Here is a 16,845-nt window from a genome sequence, read left to right as displayed (position 1 = left end):
TTTTTTTTTTTTTTTTAAACAGGTTGAGAGATAGGGCTGTAGTTTTGGTCTTCTACAAGTGAATATTGTTTTCCTGGCATCATTTGTTAAAGAGGCTGTTTTTCCTCTAGTGTTTATTTTTGGTTTCTTTGTCCAGAATCAGGTAGCTGTATTTAAATGGATTTGTTTGTGTATCCTCTGTTCCATTGTTCCATGTGACTGTTTTTGTGCCAATTGTAGTGTATTTTTTTACCCCCTTTGGTAGTATAATTTGAAATTGGGTGTTTTGATGCCTCAGCCTTGATCCTCTTTGAGTGTTTCTGTGTGTATGTTACTGGGATTATTATTATTATTTTTTGTTTGTTTTTCTCCGGTACTGGGGACCGAACTCACGACCTTGCGCTTGCCAGGCAGGTGCTCTTTGTTACTGGGATTGAACCCAGGGTTTCTGCACTGAGTTATATCTCAAGCCATTTATTTATTTATTTATTGTTTGTTTGTTTGTTGGTTTGTTGGTTTGTTTGTTTTTTTTTCCGGTACTGGGAATCAAACTCATGACCTTGCGCTTGCCGGACAGGCGCTATGCCGCTGAGCTAAATCCCCAGCCCCTCATTTATTTATTTATTTATTTGGTTAGTTTGTTTTTTGTTTTGTTTTTTGGGTACCGTTTTGTTTTGTTTTGTTTTTGTACCGGGAATCAAACTCAGGATCTTACCCTTGCCAGGCAGACACTGTGCCACTGAGCTATATCCCCCGCCCCTGGTTGTTTGTTTGTTTGTTTGTTTGTTTGAGACTGTCTCGCTGTGTATGGCTGGCCTTTAATTTGCAATGATTCTCATGCTTCAGCCTCTCAAGTGGTGGGATTTCAGGCATGCACCTTCATGCTGGGCTTTAGCCTTGCTCTTTTTGCTTAGGATTGGCTTGGCTATTCAGGACCTTCTGTGTTTCTGCATTTTGGGGTTGTCTTTTTCTAGTACTGTGAAGCACATCATTGGTATTTTGATGGGGATTCAATTTGTAGGCTGTTCTCAGTAAGAGTCTGCCAGCCCATGAACATAGGAGGTTTTCCATACTCTGGTGTCCTCAGTTTATTTCTTCAGTGTTCTGAAATTTTCACTGTAGACTTCTATCACCTCTTTGGATAGATTGATTGTTAGATGTTTTGTTTTCTTGTATTGTGGATGGAGTTGTTTTCCTGATATTTTTCTCAACTGGTGCCTTATTGTAAAGCTATTGATTTTATAATGGTGATTTTTTTTTTTTTAATATCCTATAAATGGCTTGTCCTGGCTTCTTGTCCTAGCTTTCCCCTTCTGAGGACTGTAGGCAAGAAAAAAATTGGCTTCCACTTAGGTTCCTAAACTAAGTCAAGAATAGAACTCGGTTGAGGGCAGAGGCAGGCAGGAGGATTGCTAGTTCAAGGCCAGCCTGGAAAACTGAATGAGACCAATAAGATGAGGGCTGGTGAGGTAGCTCAATAGCAGAGTGCTTGCCTGGTGTCTTGGTTACTTTTCTCTCATTGCTGGAACAAAATACCCAACACTCAAATTAAGGAGGAAAGGTTCGTTTAGCTCACAGTTTGTGGAGGGTTCAGTCCGTAATCAGTTGGCCCCAAGGCAGGGTGGCATGGCACAGGGGCAACAGTTCAAGGCAGCAAAAGCAGCAAGAACAAAAGAGGAAAGAGCAAGCCTCTTTTCCTCCCTTATATTGTAAGCAGGCTAGGCCTCCTCCAGGTGGGTACAGCACTCACACCATCTCCCTGCCCTCTTGCACAGGCTCAGGATGTTTACAAAGTGAGGGCCCTGGCCCCCTGCTGAGTCACTTAGTTAAACTTCTAAACCTGTCAAGTTGATACAGTGTATCTGTGTATCTGTTACACTGGCACAGCCTGAGGTCCTGGGTTCAATCCCCAGTAGTGGAGGAAAAAAAAAAGCAAAGCCCAGCGTTGTGGCCCATGCCTATAATTCCAGCATTCTGGGAGTCTGAGGGAGAATTGCAATTTCTAGCCCAGAGGGAGCAAAGTAGTGAGACCATGTCACAAAAATAAAAAACAGCTGGGCATGGTTGCACACACCTGTCATTCTAATCCTAGCACTGTGGGATTCTGAGACAGGAGATCTCAAGTCTGAGCCCAGCCTGGGCAAGTCAGTGAGAACCTGTTTCAAAAAATATAAAGGTCTGGGGATGTAGTTCAGTGAGAAGGCCCCGGGTTCTGCAGTATCACAACAAGTAAATTGAGTCAAAATTTAAAGGGCTGGGGATATAGCTGGTTGAGGAGGCCCTGGATTTAATCCCCAGTCCCCATCCCTCAGCACCCGCAAGAAAAAGGAAACCCTCTTTTCTTGTATATTTAAGTGAAGCTGACTGAAACACCCCTTTGGGGAGTAAAGCCGGGTGCATGTGACAGCTTGGACCTTAATTGGGCTTTTGCAGCAGTTTGGGAAACAAGGTAGTCACGTGACGAATTGCATGGACGTGTTTACGTTCAGTTCGCTTTTTACATCTGAAGCTAAATTACAGTTGAGGTGTGTGGTGAAGCAGTTTTACTTTTGTCCAGAACCTTCATTTTTTTAGTACAACAGAGGCTGTGTACCAAGTGTACAAAATTAAGGAAATGTGCCCCTGAGATTTTTTTTTTTTTAATCATACCTGGGGATTGAACCCAGGCTGTCTCACATGCTAGGCATGTGCTCTACTGTTGAGCTACACTCCTGCACAGACATGTGCGCTGAAGATGCCGGATCTCACGCTGAACCCGTGCCCCAGGTTTCAGGATACACTAAAAGGCAGTATTGGGCTGGAGACTTTTTAAGTAATTTACACTGTAAGCAGTGAAGACTTCAACTGCCAGAGACTACAGTCACAGCTGCCCACCTGGGCCTGGGTCTGGGTCTGGGTCTATCTCTTGGGTGGAGGTGTTAGCGGGCACCAGAGGCCTGAGAGGGGTGCGGAATGATTATCAGGAGACCTCTGGGGGTTCTGATGCCCAGAGAGCCCTGAGACGCAGCCCACTTTGCCCGGTGCCTTTAAGCTAGCAGTATCCTTCAACATCCTCCGCCGACTGTTCCAGGAAGCCCAAGTGCCTTACATAAGATGGGGTTGGCTGCACAAAGCCTGTGCACAGCCTCCTGGGGACTTTAGAGCAGCTCATAATGTGTAAAGCAGCGTGTATGTGCTAGCTAGTGTTGTGTTGCTTAGAGAATGAACAAGGGGAAACATCTGTTTAACACGGATACCCCCCCCCATACTTTCCACCTGCTCTCAGGTGATTTTGCAAATGCAGTACTCTGATCCTGAGAGCCCGCTCTACTAAATTCCTTTTCCTTTTTCTTTTGTTTGTGTTGTGATGTGGGGGGCTGAAAGAGGGACTTGGCACTGAGTTACATCCCCAGCCCTTTATTACTTTTTGAGAGAGGGTCTCCCTCAGTCATCAGTTGCCCAGTCTGGGCTCATATGAGATCCTCTTGCCTCAGCCTCCCAGGGCTGAGATTGCAGGAGTGCAGCTCTCCTGCCTCTGGCATCTACTGAATTTCCTGATGGGTTTGTTTCTTCCACTTCACAGTTGGTACCTAACTCTAAAACCTTTTCCTGTCTTGGCGGGGGGCACGTGGGAAGTACTTTCGCTGTCTACTTTCCCTCCAGCTCAGCCCTTCTGTCGTGTCACTTCTTACAGGATCACACTTCACTGATACCTAAGAAGTGTGGCCTTATACCCTTTGCTTTGTACAAGGAGACACCCAGTTAGGGTTTCCTGAATTATCTTTTTTTTTTTCCTTTGGTACCAGGAATCAAACTCATGACCTCGTGCTTGCCAGGCAGGCGCTGTGCTGCTGAGCTAAATCCCCAGCCCCCATTTTCTGAATTATCATTAGGACTCTTCTGTGGCTTTTGTTTTGTTTTGATTTGAATACAGGAAAATGGGAGCTTGTTAGAAATACACATCCTGCCCTCTCCCTTCCCAGGCAGCCTGAGGGGCAGTTATTTTTTAAGTACTCTGGGATCTGGGGACTTTCACTTTGAAAAACAATAGTTTGGAACAGACTTTTTGGATAATCCCAGGGGTTTTTGACTAACATTTGAGCACTTCGGGCATTCCTCAAGTGTGTCTGTAATTTACCCTATTTTCTTGGTGATGTAAGATTATTATTGCATAAATGCTGGAGCTGGAATACAGTTGTGCTGCTGGAATCTGCCTTGCCTCTATGCCAGATAAGCCCATGTAGCAAGGACATTTCTCATATCCTGGAATTTACTGTCAGCCCTCCATCTCTGCAGGTTCCACATCTGTGGATTGGGCCAACCATGTGTCAGAAGTGCTTGGAAATGCCAGGACTTTGGGAGGCTGAGGCATGAGGATCTCAAATTTGACCCCAGCCTGGGCAACTGAGTGACTTAGTGAGACCCTGTCTCAAAATAAAGGGCTGGGGATGGAGCTCAATGTGAAGGTCCTAAGTTCCATCCCTAGTACCATAGAAAATCAAAACCAAAAACATGAGAAAGACAGTTGCACTGGTACTGAGCCTGGCAGACAATATAGTACAGTAACCGCTGAGGAAACACTGATGCTGTATCCACAGGAAGTGATGGGAAGTCCCCGGGGGGGATGTGTGTGGGTTCTATGCACGTGCTAGGGCATTTTATTTAAGGGACTCCATCGTTCAATGGTTTTGGTATCCACTGGGGCCCCAGGGGGCCGCTGTAAACAAGTATTCTCCCATTTTATCTTTTGCTTTTAAATATGGTAGTCTTCCAGCAGCTTCCTCCTTGGTCTCCCCTGAGGCTGCGTCTTATGTTGTCCATGTCCTCAGCGTGTGAGAGAGCACCTTTAATTCACACCATCCTTCTGTCTCCTCACCTCAGATACATCCCTTGGGGCTGGCGTGGAGGGACACGTCTCCCTTTCACTGGTCCATTACACTCTTACAGTGTGGCAGCGGTCATTCCCACTGGCGCAGGTTTCTGTCTTTCCTATGCTTGGCGTTGGCCACGTGATGGTTGTCACACGCTCCTCTGCACAGCCTTGGGCTGCTGTGCGCAGACAGCCTCCCCTCGGCTGGCTCATCAAAATGGAGCACTCCAACGTGGATGGGCCACTTTGGGGTTTTCTCTCTTCCCCTCTACCTTGTCTCCCCGCTGTTCATTCTCTGGGAAGCTCAGCGCCCCTGTAGCAGCTGCTTCCTGCCCTTTCAGAAAATCAGAAGCACCCAGCCCAGAGAGGCTCCCCCCAGACTGAGTGCTGCGATTTGGATGCGTGGACACAGGGAGGCTCGGCCTGCCTGCTGCAAGAGGCTGAATCTGTGCAGTGCTTCCTCCTGGGAGCCTGGGTCCGGCCTTGGCCGGATGGTCATGCTCTGGCCAAGCTCCAGGTGGCCACTGTGCCAGGATTACACGCCACTGGAGAGCAAGCTCTATAAACACTCAGTCCTACTTCAAGAAGATAACATTTTATCAGACCATGAAGGGCCGTGTGTGTGTGTGTGTGTGTGTGTGTGTGTGTGTGTGTGTGTGTGTGTGTTAGTGCTAGAACAGCCTTGGTGATACTGGTCTGAAAGTAGGTGGTAGTTGCCCAGGTCGCCCGTTCTTGTTAACCCTAAGCTTGGCTAGACCCGCAGACGGGCCACCATTCTATTCTGTCCAATCTCGCATGGTGTGCAGTGTGGGATGAGTTGCGCTGGCTTGGCATGGGAAATACATTCTGAAGGACAGAGGCCTCTTCCTCACGTTGGCGAGGCTACTGTCATCCCTTGCCCAGGACAGGCTCAGACCTCCCCCCTGCCCCCCCCTTGGCGATAGGGCCCCTGCCAACAGTGAGTGGTCACCCTTAAAGCAAAGATTCACTGGAACACAGTTTTGTTGACCTGTGGGACCCTTTCAAAGGATATTGATGTCTGGTTTTGCAACTGAGCCTTTATATATATATATATACCAGAAATGGAACTCACAACCTCATGTTTGCCAGGCAGGCAGGCACTGTGCCGCTAAGCTATATCCCTGGCCTGCAACTAACTTTGACCACCTTTTTTGGCTGCCTCTGCCAGTCTAACAGGACCCCATACATTTCTTTCTTGCCAGGTTTAACCTCTGTCCCCATTCTTCTCTGCCCCTTTGATTTGGCTGGTGCCTGGGCTCATGAACTCCTTATTCATATCCCTGTCTGATCTGAGTGGCACGTGCCTGTAATCCCAGCTTTTTTTTTTTTTTTTTTGATAGTACTGAGCTATCTCCTCACTGCCCTCACCTTTTTTTTGTACCAGGGATCAAACTCACTACCTCGAGCTTGCCAGGCAGGCACTGCGCCACTGAGCTGTATCCCTGGCCCAACCCCAGCACTCTGAAACTGAGGAAGAAAGATCACAAGTTCAAGTCCAATCTGGGCAATTTTGAAACCCTATATCAAAATAAAAAATAAAGAAAAGGGCTCAGTGCAAAGGCCCTGGGTTCCATCCCCAGTACCACAAAAAGGAGAAAAACGTAGTTGCACTAGGGAGAGAGTAGCAAGCAGAAGCCCCCCAAAATCAAGCCCACACACGTACTGATGTACGCAGTGTGAAATTTTAGTTTTTTTTTTTTTTTTTGGTTTTTCTGGTTTTTCTCCGGTACCGGGAACCGAACTCACGACCTTGTGCTTGCCAGGCAGGCGCTTTGCCACTGAGCTAAATCCCCAGCCCGCAGTGTGAAATTTTAGACAGTACCTAAAAAGTGAAAATTCCCAGTGTCAGCCCCTTCTAGAAATAGCAGGACCCTCAGTCCTACTGGAGCCCTCTCCCCTTCAGACAGGCGGGGCCGGCCTCATCTGGCACAGATCCCACTGCATCCTGTTACGCTGGCTCCACTTCATGAGTTTGCCCAGTTTCCCAGCAGCCCTTTACCTGCTGCCCAGCCCCCCGCTTCCCTGCTCCTGATACTTGCATGTGCACTCACTGCTGTGTGCGGTCCCACTGTGAGGGTCTGACATGCCTGCTTCAAAAACAGGTCACTGGGAAAGGCTTGTGATGCTTGTTCTTGCAAAGACATTCTTAGCTGGACCTGGTGGTGCATGTCTGATCCCAGCACCCTGGGAGGCTGAGGCAGGAAGAACACAAGTTGGAGCCAAGCCTCTGCAATTTAGTGAGGCCTTGTCTTAGAATAAAAAATAAAAGGGGCAGAGGATGCAGCTCAGTACAGAGTTCCTGGGTTCAACCCCCAGTACTGCCCCCCCTAAAGACATTAATAGTGGTGGCCTCTTAATCCTTTCTTCCCTCTCCCTAGGGACCCCATCATGATGTTCCCAGGGGAAAAGTGATTGAAACAATCCATATTTAGAAGTAATTATCTTTCATTTCAGATTACCAAGAAGTGTGTCAAAGGTTCTACAGAGAAGAGCAAGCTGAAACTGCAAAGAGTAAGATGTTTTCCCTACAGTAGAATCAGGCACAGCACCTGCCTGGCAAGTGCAAGGTCCTGAGGTCAATTCCCGATACCAAAAAAAAAAAGAAAAGGAACGGGACTCTGCTGGGGCCTTGGGCAGTGAGGAGTGGGTTGAACCAGTCCCACGTCCCTTGCCCTGCTGTCCCAGCCACCAGTTTGTATTTTGCTTCAATTACGGAAATAGGCTCTACAGCTTGTGGATTTCATCAGTTTAGCTTTGTGAAATGTGGTTTTAAGATTTCAGTGTCCAGCCAGGCGTGGTGGCACACACCTGTAATCCCAGCACTTGGGAGGCAGAGGCAGAAGGATCGTTGCGAGTTCGAGACCAGCCTGGGCTACAGAGTGAGCTCAAGGCCAGCCTGAACTGCAGAATGAGACCCTGTCTCAAAAAAAAAGACAACCCCCCCCCAAAAAAAACAACAACAAAAAAGATTTCAGTGTCCAGTTCTCAACCCTTTTTATTTTTTTTTATTTTTTTATTTTTTTTGGTACCGAGAATTGAACTCAGGCCCTTGCGCTTGCCAGGCAGACACTGTGCCACTGAGCTGCATCCCTGGCTGCCCTGCCCTGCCCTGCCCTGCCCTGCCCTGCTCTTTTCTTTTCTCTTCTCTTCTCTTCTCTTCTCTTCTCTTCTCTTCTCTTCTCTTCTCTTCTCTTCTCTGTTTTGTTTTCTGAGACAGATCTTGCTATGCTGCTTAGGCTGCCCTTCAACTCACTTTGTAGCCCACATTGGCCTCAAATACATAGTGATCTGCCTGCCTCAACCTCCTGAGTACTGGGATTACAGGTGTGCACCACCAGGCCTGGCTTTTCGACCCTTCTAAACCTTGTTTTTGCTTTGTACTATGGATTGAACCCAAGGCCTTCAAACTGAGCTGTATCCCCAGCTCCCTCTTTTTTTATTTTGAGACAGGGTTTCACTAAGTTGCCCAGGCTGGATATGAATTTGGGATCCTTCTGCCTCAGCCTCCCAAATAGCTAGGATAATAAGCATGTGCCACTACACCCAGCTGCTTCTTAGCTTTTATTAGCAGTAGTAATAGTATTGGTGTACTGCTGTAATCCCAACACTTGAGAGGCTGAGGCAGGAGGATCACCAAAAGTTCGAGGCTAGCGTAAACTACACAGCAAGACCCTGTCTCAAAAACAAAAACAGGGGCTGGGGATTTAGCTCAGCAGCAAAGCGCCTGCCTGGCAAGCGCAAGGTCGTGAGTTCGGTTCCCGGTACCGGACAAAAAAAACAAAAAAAAACCAAAAAGAAAAACCAAAAACAGAAGAAAAGTATTGCTCCTAGCTTTATGGTTGGGTATCCTATAGCTTACAATTGCCTTTGAAAGTGCTGGGGTGGGGCTCAGTGGTGAGTGCTTGTCTAGCATGTGTAAGGCCCTAGGTTTTATCCCCATACCTTTTTTTAAGTAATACGTAAGGGTCTTGCTAAGTTTCCTAGCCTGGGCTTGAACTTGCAGTCTTTCTGCCATAGCTCCCAGGAGTGCTGAGACTGCAGGAATGTGCCCACGCCCAGCACATGCTTAGTGCAGCAAACCCCAGAGAAGGCCACTGGGCGGCCCCAGCCCCTGCCGCTCCTGGAAAGGATGCCCAGGCTGTTTCTCTAGTGTTTCCCGACCCTCCTCAGAGTCACACTCGGATTTTGAGGGTCAGATTGTGAGTGGTTTCTTATTTTGTTGTGTTTTTTGTGTGCGTGTTGTGGAGCTGGAGCCCAGGGCTGCTTGCTACACGGCTGAGTGTAGCCCAGACCCAACTTCCCTTGTCTTAGAACGCTTGGGGCTGGTGCCGTGGGAAAGAGAGCACCGTGTGGCTGAGGAGATCTGCCATACCTGTGATTTTCAGGGCCTCGGTTCCTTCCCTAGTGCTGAGAACAGCTCTTCCCACCTGCAGTTCTGCAGTGGTCTTGCGCACCCGTGCTGTCCATCACCCTTGGGGCTCCCGTGTCCATGGTAATACACAGGGTTCCTGGCAAGAAGCTCTCCATCTCTCAGCATGGCCCAGTGGCTTTGTTCGACTGAGCTGAGCTCCATCAGGGCAGACTGGGAATTTGGTTTTGTTTGTGTTAGTGGTGCTGGTGGTTGAGCCCAGGGCCTTCGCCCTAAGCCCTGTCCCCGGCCCCCCATCTCTTGGTTCCCTTCTGTTTGCAAAAGATTCTGCCCAAGGGCATGGACCCCAGGGCTTCTACTGCACTGGGATCTCTGCTGTTGCTTCTGGCCCAAAGGCTGGGGTGCGGCTCTGGGGAGTCACACTGGTGGCACCATCTCAGCTGTCACTTCGTCTCCTAGGATAGAGAGCAACTGCGGGAGGAGAAGGAGAAGCTGAAGGAGGAAGCCCGGCGTGCCAGGGAGGAGGCGCGGAAGAGGAAGGAGGAGGAGAAGGAGCTGAAGGAGAAGGAGAGGCGCAAGAAGCGGGAGAAGGATGAGAAAGAGAAGGCAGAGAAGCAGCGGCTCAAGGAAGAGCGGCGCAAGGAGAGGCAGGAGGCCCTGGAGTGAGTGTGTGGGTGCTGGGCACCGCCGGCCCTGGCCTCAGCCTCCCTCCACTGGTCCCATGCCGCCCCATTCAGAGGGCAGAACAACAGTTCCCCGCTCGCTGGTTCTCGTGTTTCTCGCCGGGGATGAGCGGAGTCCCCGCGTGGGAGGAGCAGGACACCAGGCCTGGCTCTGGTGCTGTCTGTCTGTCAGGACCCTGCTTCTCACTCACTCCCTTCTGCTTTCTTGTTTGCGTCTCTACTGATTACTGGCTGGCTGATGAGATTTATTTTTCAGGTTTCAGAATTTATACTGAGAGCTTATTCCATTGTTTTTTGGTACTGGGTATTGAGCCCAGGCCTTTGCATAGAGCTACATCTCCAGTCCTTTTATTGTTTATTTTGAGGCCGGGCCTTACTCATTAAGTTGCCTAGGCCGGGCTTGGACTCATGATCCTCCTGCTCAGCCTCCCAGAGTGCTGGGATGACAGGCAAGTGGCACCTACACTTGAGTGCATTGAGTATTTTTCATTTTTCTTAGTGAATATCTATGTCACAGCCCCAGAGTAGACATTCATAATAATTTATTACCACTGCCTGCAGAATAAACTACTGGCCGGGTGTGGTGGCGCACCCCTATAACCAGCACTCAGGAGGCTGAAGCAGGAGGATCACTGCGAGTTCAAGACCAGCCTCGACTATAAAGTGAGCTCAAGGCCAGCCTGAACTGCAGAGCAAGACCCTGTCTCAAAAAGACAATAAATAAACAAATAAACAAACTATTGGACACAATAGCTGCATGCTCCTGGCACTGCTGCAACCCAAGGAGGAGGTTAGCTCACACAAGATTCGCTGTCTTGCAGGGCTAAACTGGAGGAGAAGAGGAAAAAGGAGGAGGAGAAACGGTTACGGGAGGAAGAGAAGGTAGCGTGCACTCTCTGCCCTGCTCCCAGCCCTGCCGGGCAGGCCAGGTAGCAAATGGCATCTTTGCCTGTGTTGCTGTCCTGTGTCCTGCCTTGGGGATCTGTGGGGACCGTGAGCCATTAACGCGTCTCAGTGCTGCTCTGGCATACATGTGCTTGCTTCGCACCCTGATGCCTCTGCCTGCAAAGACAGCTGTGGCCTCTGAGTCTGGGTCGGTGGGTGCAGAACTGATGTCTGAATGGTGCCTTCGTCGGGGAGGTGCTTGGGCGTTTCTTCCGGAGGTCTCAACCCACGTTTTTCCTCCCACTCCCTCTCCTCTCCCCTTGCAGCGCATTAAGGCAGAGAAAGCCGAAATCACCAGGTTCTTCCAGAAGCCAAAGACCCCACAGGCCCCCAAGGTGAGCAGCAGCTTCCTTTCCCTCTCTTCTCACTTAGGCTCTGAGGCTTTTCTGTTTTTAAGAACCTAAGGTTATCTTCTCTCTTTTTTGTTTGTTTGTTTTGGTTTTTTCCGGTACCGGGAATCAAACTCACAACCCTGTGCTTGCCAGGCAGGTGCTGTGCTGCTGAGCTAAATCCCCAGCCCTCCTGAGGGTACTTTCTGACTAGCCACCCTCCCTTTCATTATGACAGGGCTTCTGGAAACCCTGGGCACTTTTATTTCTGGAAAAGTCTGGAGGTTCAATATCTGGTCACTTGCTTTGTCCCAAAAGGCATGTATGATAACAGTGCCAAGTTTTCAAAAGTTGCTCGATGAACAGCTTTGTTATGGGTGTTAGAAAATAGTCTAGCCACATGTCATTGAGACGACACACGCTTGTCATCTTTCCACTCTGGGAGGCTGAGGCAGGAGGATTGCAAGTTGAAGTCCAGCCTGGGTGACTTTGTGAGACCCTGTCTCAAAGTGAAATTTTAAAAGAAGGTCTAGGGGTAGAGCTCAGTGTGAAACCCTAGTGCAGCAGGGATACATACACACACAGCTCGGTCCTTACCTGGGAAGCAGATGTCCACCATACCCAGGCTCAGCCGCAACACAGTGGTATGAAGTGCTACTTTCCTGGGCTTGTGCCACCACCTGGCAGTTTAGGCCATTGGGCCAACATCTGCACGTGGAGACCCAGCCTCCCGTCCTGTCTCTAGAGGCCCTATCCGCCTGTGGGCAGGGACCACTGGGTCCATCCCTCTGCACAGATGACCCGACAGGCTGGCAGGTCCCTCATGGAGCTCAGCTGGTGCCAAGAATGTGCTGCGGGCGAAGCCAAGCAAAGAACAGGAGGGGAGTTCTCACTGCTTAGCTTAGCTGCATCTCCTGTTCTTGTCATGGCGCCTAGAGATCCACTTCAGTCTGGGGGGCTTTGTGTGGTTTTTGCTGTTGTTTTGTGGTGCTGGGCGTTGAACCCAGGGCCTTTGTACTGACCTATATCCCCAGCCCTTTTTATTTTGACGCATTGTCTCTAAGTCCATATTTTTTCCGGGCTAGGCTCCAATTTGCCATCTTCTTGTCTCAGCCTCCTGAGTAGCCAGGATTACAGGCATGTGCCACCATGCCTGGCACTTTTTTGTTTTAGCATTATCATTTTTGCTCTGTTAGGGCAGTTGCCTTTTGGTTGTAAAGCCTTATGTTCTGTGGTTGTAAATACATTCTCCTAATTTATTTTGTAATCCTTATTTTTAACCCAGTGGTGTTACTTCTGTTTGTTTTGTTTTTGCTAGTGCTGGGGGTGAAACCCAGGACCTGCGCATGCTAGGCAAGTGGCCTCCACTGTGCTGCATCCCCGTCCCCTTTTTATTTGTTTAACCTCAGTCTTTGCTTCTTACATCCGGGTCCTTAGCGTAGCTGGGACGCCTAGTGTTCACATGAGGTCTGGAGTCTGGCCTTCCCGTTTCTCCCACGCGGCAGCAGAGGTTCCCAGCCCTCTTCCGTGAGGACGTCTGCCCACCTCGGCCTTAGCTGCTGTGGGAATCACTGGGGAGCTTTCCAGTGTCCTGAAGCCCAGCTGGCTTTGCTGTTGGCACCAGGGTTTGGTGGGGTGTTTTGTTGTGGGGTGTTTTGTTTTGTTTTGTTTTGTTGGTGGTTTGTGTTTTGTGGGGTTTTTTGTTTTTTGTTTGGGGGCGGTGTTGACACAGGGTCTCGCTGTGTAGTTCAGGCTGACTTGGAACTTACTGTGTAGCGAAGGCTGTCCTTGAACTCTCAGGGATCCATTTGTCTTACCCTCCCAAGTGTAGGGATTATAGCTGCGCGCCACCATGCCCGGTTGGCACTGGGATTTTAACACTGCCCATGAGCTCCTGTGTTCTGCCACTGTGGGGAGCTGCTAGCGCTGGTGCTTTCCTCCTGAGGTCAGAGCTGGTCTCCTGTGTGAGCCTCATAGATGGCCCCCTCCTCCCTCCTACTCCTCCTCCTGACCCGCCATCGTCAGAATCCATAGGCATTGGCATGAGGGAGATCAGGGAGCAGGGATTGGATTTGTCAGAACCAGTGATGCGTCGAGGCTGAGAAGGTTACCGTGGTGTTTCAGGATCCTGCCAGGCCACAGTATTGAAAATGTGCCTGTGCCGTAAACATTTTATATATTTTTCTTTGTCTTTGTCTTTTTCTTTCTTTTTTTTTTTTTTTGTACCAGAAATCAAACTCAGGACCTTGTGCTTGCCAGGCAGGCACTTATGCCGCTGAGGTATATCCCTGGCCCTACATTTTGTATTTTCCTGTTATAGCTCCTGGTATGCCGGTCACTCCCCTTGGGTCTGCTTCCTACCCTGGGCAGGAGCTGCTGTGTGGGAGGAGCTGAGGGTTGTAGGCACATCCATCTCTGTGTCTTGGGTCTTGTCACCCATCTGTCCTTTTGTCCTTCACGTATCCATACAGGTTTGTTGAGGGGTGATTTGCATACAATAAAATTCGCCCTTTCCAGGACTTGCCATAGTTTTGGCAGATGTTAGCAGGCCACATAATCAAGATCTGGAAGCTTCCGTCCTCCCAAAAAACTCCCACCCAACCCACGCACCCGATGCCCCTGTTGTTGTGTCTTTCAAGAATTGGGCGCAGATGGACTCGTGCCGAATCCAGCTTCTGAGCACTCTCTCAGCCTGATCACCTAAGCCCTCACACTCGCCTGTGAATGTTGCGTGCATGTCCTCTCCACTGGAAAGGTGGGGTCTGATTTGCTGCCCTCTGTCTCACGGGGCCTCTCTGTTTCAGACCCTGGCCGGCTCCTGTGGGAAGTTTGCCCCCTTCGAGATTAAAGAGCGCATGGTCTTGGCCCCTCGGTGTCGGGCCGCCTTGGACCAGGACCTCTGTGATCGATTAGACCAGCTCCTCCAGCAGCAGAGCGGAGATTTCTCCTTCCTGAAGGACCTCAAAGGCCGCCAGCCGCTCAGGTCTGGGCCCACTGAGACCTGCAGTCAGGACACAGACACTATCAACAGGTTAGGTCGGAATCACACTCAGCCCGAGGGACCAGGGCGGAGTAATAGGGCTGGCCTCCTGCTGCTGGCTGGTGGCACTTGTCCCCTCATCTCCTAGGCCTCAGGCCTCCTTCCATCCTGCCAGCGTGAGCCCCCAAATCCTGTCTTCACAGTCCCCCAGGAGGAACCCCGTTCCCTGTAGAGCAGCACATCTTACTTTTGCTGGGTTGCATAGACTGCAGCACCCCTGGGTGCCAGCAGCCTGGTTCTAGGGTGGCTCCTCGCCTTGCTCTGGGGACAGGCAGGGCTGCTGGTCAGTGGTCATCATCCTGTTAGAATGGCCATGGAGGCCTCCTGAGCTGCCCCAGAGTGTGCATGTGGGGTTGGGATGTGAGTGGCTGTGGGACGTGTCTTGAGTGCCATCTGGCTGTTCAGGGATGTGGTGATTGTGGGGACCAGCAAGGGTGACGACGTGCCCGAAAGAAGGAAGTTCGGCCGCATGAAGCTCCTGCAGTTCTCCGAGAATCACCGGCCTGCGTACTGGGGGACGTGGAATAAGAGGACAGCAGTCATCCGCCCTCGGGACCCCTGGGCCCAGGACAAGGTGAACACCGCGTGTGCCCGACCTCCAGCGGGCTGTCCCTGTGGCCTCAGCATGAGGATTCCATACTCACGCTGGCTTCTGTGCCTGCCCTGTGTGCCTCCACTGCCCACAGCAGTAGTGACGCCCCATGTCTCCCTGCAGAAGCTCCTTGACTATGAGGTGGACAGTGACGAAGAGTGGGAAGAGGAGGAGCCTGGGGAGTCACTGTCCCACAGCGAAGGGGTAAGGGCGGCCAGAATAAATGGTGTAAACCCTCAGCCAGAGACTGTGATAGCCCCAGGCCAGACTCACACTGGAGGCTTTCCTCAGAACCCCTCCCTGGCAGTGTGCAAGGAGCCAGCTGCAGCCTCCTCTGTCTCCCCCACCCACTACGACCAGAGTGATTCCCCTGACCCTTGATGCCGTAGGAATCCCCCTGGATGTCTGCACAGTAGCTCTCTTGTGTGTGGTGCTGGCGTTGGAATCCAGGCCCCCCATGAGCTGGGATTGTCTGAGCTGCACTCACAATGCTCATTTGTGTTTTTTAAATGAAGCTCATGCTCTGTCCCTGCATATGATAGTTATTCTTTCCTCCTAGGATGATGATGACGAAGTGGATGATGAAGATGAGGACGATGGCTTTTTTGTGCCCCATGGGTACCTGTCTGAGGATGAAGGCGTAACTGAGGTGAGGAGGTGGGGACTGGCTCAGAAAAAGCTCAGCTGGGAACCAGAGTGGTGTACTATACTTGTTGTCCAACATTCTAGGAGGTTGAGGCAGGAGGGTAGCAAGTTCCAGCTTAGCCTGGGCAATTTAGCAAGACCTTATCTCAGCCAGGTGCCTGTAACCCCAGCACTGGTGGGGCTGAGGCAGGAGGATCTCTTGAGTTCTAGGACAGCCTGGGCTACATGGTAGGTAACGCCATGTCTCAAAAAAAAGGACCCTGCTTTAAACATAAAATGGGTGGGTACATAGTGTAAAAGAGTTTAGTAGGGAGGCCAGTGCTTGGTGGCTCATGACCTGGGCCAGTGACTGTTCGGTCTGCATACCTCACTCCCCACTGTGACATGGACAGTGTCCCTAGGCTGAAGGTTATTTATGGCCATGGCTGACCCTGACCTTGTGTCTGTCTTGGTGTGGCCATCGGATGTGGCTGTGTAGGAGACTCCAGGTACATGTGCAGGACCTGGCCGGACAGCAGCTCTGGGTGGGGGCCCGTAGTTTGTCGGTCTGAGGTGCAGGACCGTCTCAGACACGAAGGTGTATGTGTGTCCCTTTGTCTCTGACTGCGGAGGCAAAGCTGTGCCCTGGTGTGGTGCTCCCTCAGTTCCAGTGTAGAGCAGGCTTGGCCTGGCACACCTGTTGGGCAGAGGGCCGTGTGGGCAAGGCGCATGATGTTGCATTGATTTGACCACAGGCCAGGAGATTAAAAATGGCAGGAAGAGGTGCAGCGCGAGGTCCTGAGAGTATCTGACTCACCAGTCCTTCTGCCTGGGAGTGCTCCACCTGCCGCATTCCCACCCGGGGCTGAGAAGGGATGGCATCTTCAGCCCCAGCTGAAAGGAGCGGGGACCCTAAACAATCTTCCTTTTCTCACCCACAAGGAGTGCGCTGACCCAGAGAAGCACAAGGTGCGCCAGAAGCTCAAGGCCAAGGAGTGGGATGAGTTCCTGGCCAAGGGGAAGCGGTTCCGAGTGCTCCAGCCGGTGAAGATCGGCTGCGTGTGGGCTGACGGTGCAGGCTGCTCAGCCGCCGACCTCAAGGTGCTGCAGCAGTTCGCAGCCTGCTTGCTGGAGCCGGCACCCTCCGAGGACGAGCCGGCGCCCAAGGCCTCCAAGCGGGAAAAGAGGGACCAGCAGAGTGAGTGGGGGCAGGCATGGGGCCCCTCAGCTTCAGGCCTGGGAAGTCTTTTTGTGCTGGGGATGGAACCCGCGGCCTCGTGAATGCTGAGCAGCTGTTCTACATAGCACTGGCTGCATCCCCTGTCTTCACTGGTCATTTTAATCACCACCAGGACACAGCACAGAGTACTCCCAGGATGAGCAAATTGGCCAGACCCAATCTCAAGAGGGCTGG

At 50.9% G+C, this 16,845-nt stretch overlaps 1 protein-coding gene across 4 annotated transcripts in view; it reads left to right on the top strand.

Moving 5' to 3' along the window:
- Positions 1 to 16,845, top strand: part of Chaf1a (chromatin assembly factor 1, subunit A (p150)) — a 32,103-nt gene that overhangs the window by 10,435 nt on the left and 4,823 nt on the right. For 3 of the 4 annotated variants that reach the window (XM_005405794.2, XM_013505363.1, XM_013505362.1), the window contains 9 exons: positions 7,304 to 7,360; positions 9,678 to 9,880; positions 10,723 to 10,783; positions 11,113 to 11,181; positions 13,980 to 14,206; positions 14,621 to 14,789; positions 14,931 to 15,011; positions 15,367 to 15,456; positions 16,374 to 16,629. In XM_005405794.2, coding sequence (XP_005405851.1) covers positions 7,304 to 7,360; positions 9,678 to 9,880; positions 10,723 to 10,783; positions 11,113 to 11,181; positions 13,980 to 14,206; positions 14,621 to 14,789; positions 14,931 to 15,011; positions 15,367 to 15,456; positions 16,374 to 16,629 — 1,213 coding nt within the window. The remainder of the gene's footprint in view (positions 1 to 7,303; positions 7,361 to 9,677; positions 9,881 to 10,722; positions 10,784 to 11,112; positions 11,182 to 13,979; positions 14,207 to 14,620; positions 14,790 to 14,930; positions 15,012 to 15,366; positions 15,457 to 16,373; positions 16,630 to 16,845) is intronic. The other variant, XM_013505364.1, reaches the window with a different exon arrangement.

This window comes from Chinchilla lanigera, unplaced genomic scaffold, assembly GCF_000276665.1.
Source record: "Chinchilla lanigera isolate Chin_1 unplaced genomic scaffold, ChiLan1.0 scaffold00094, whole genome shotgun sequence".
Taxonomy (NCBI): Eukaryota; Metazoa; Chordata; class Mammalia; order Rodentia; family Chinchillidae; genus Chinchilla; species Chinchilla lanigera.
The sequence above is the reverse complement of the archived record's forward strand: the minus strand, read 5'-3'. Positions and strand labels throughout refer to the sequence as shown.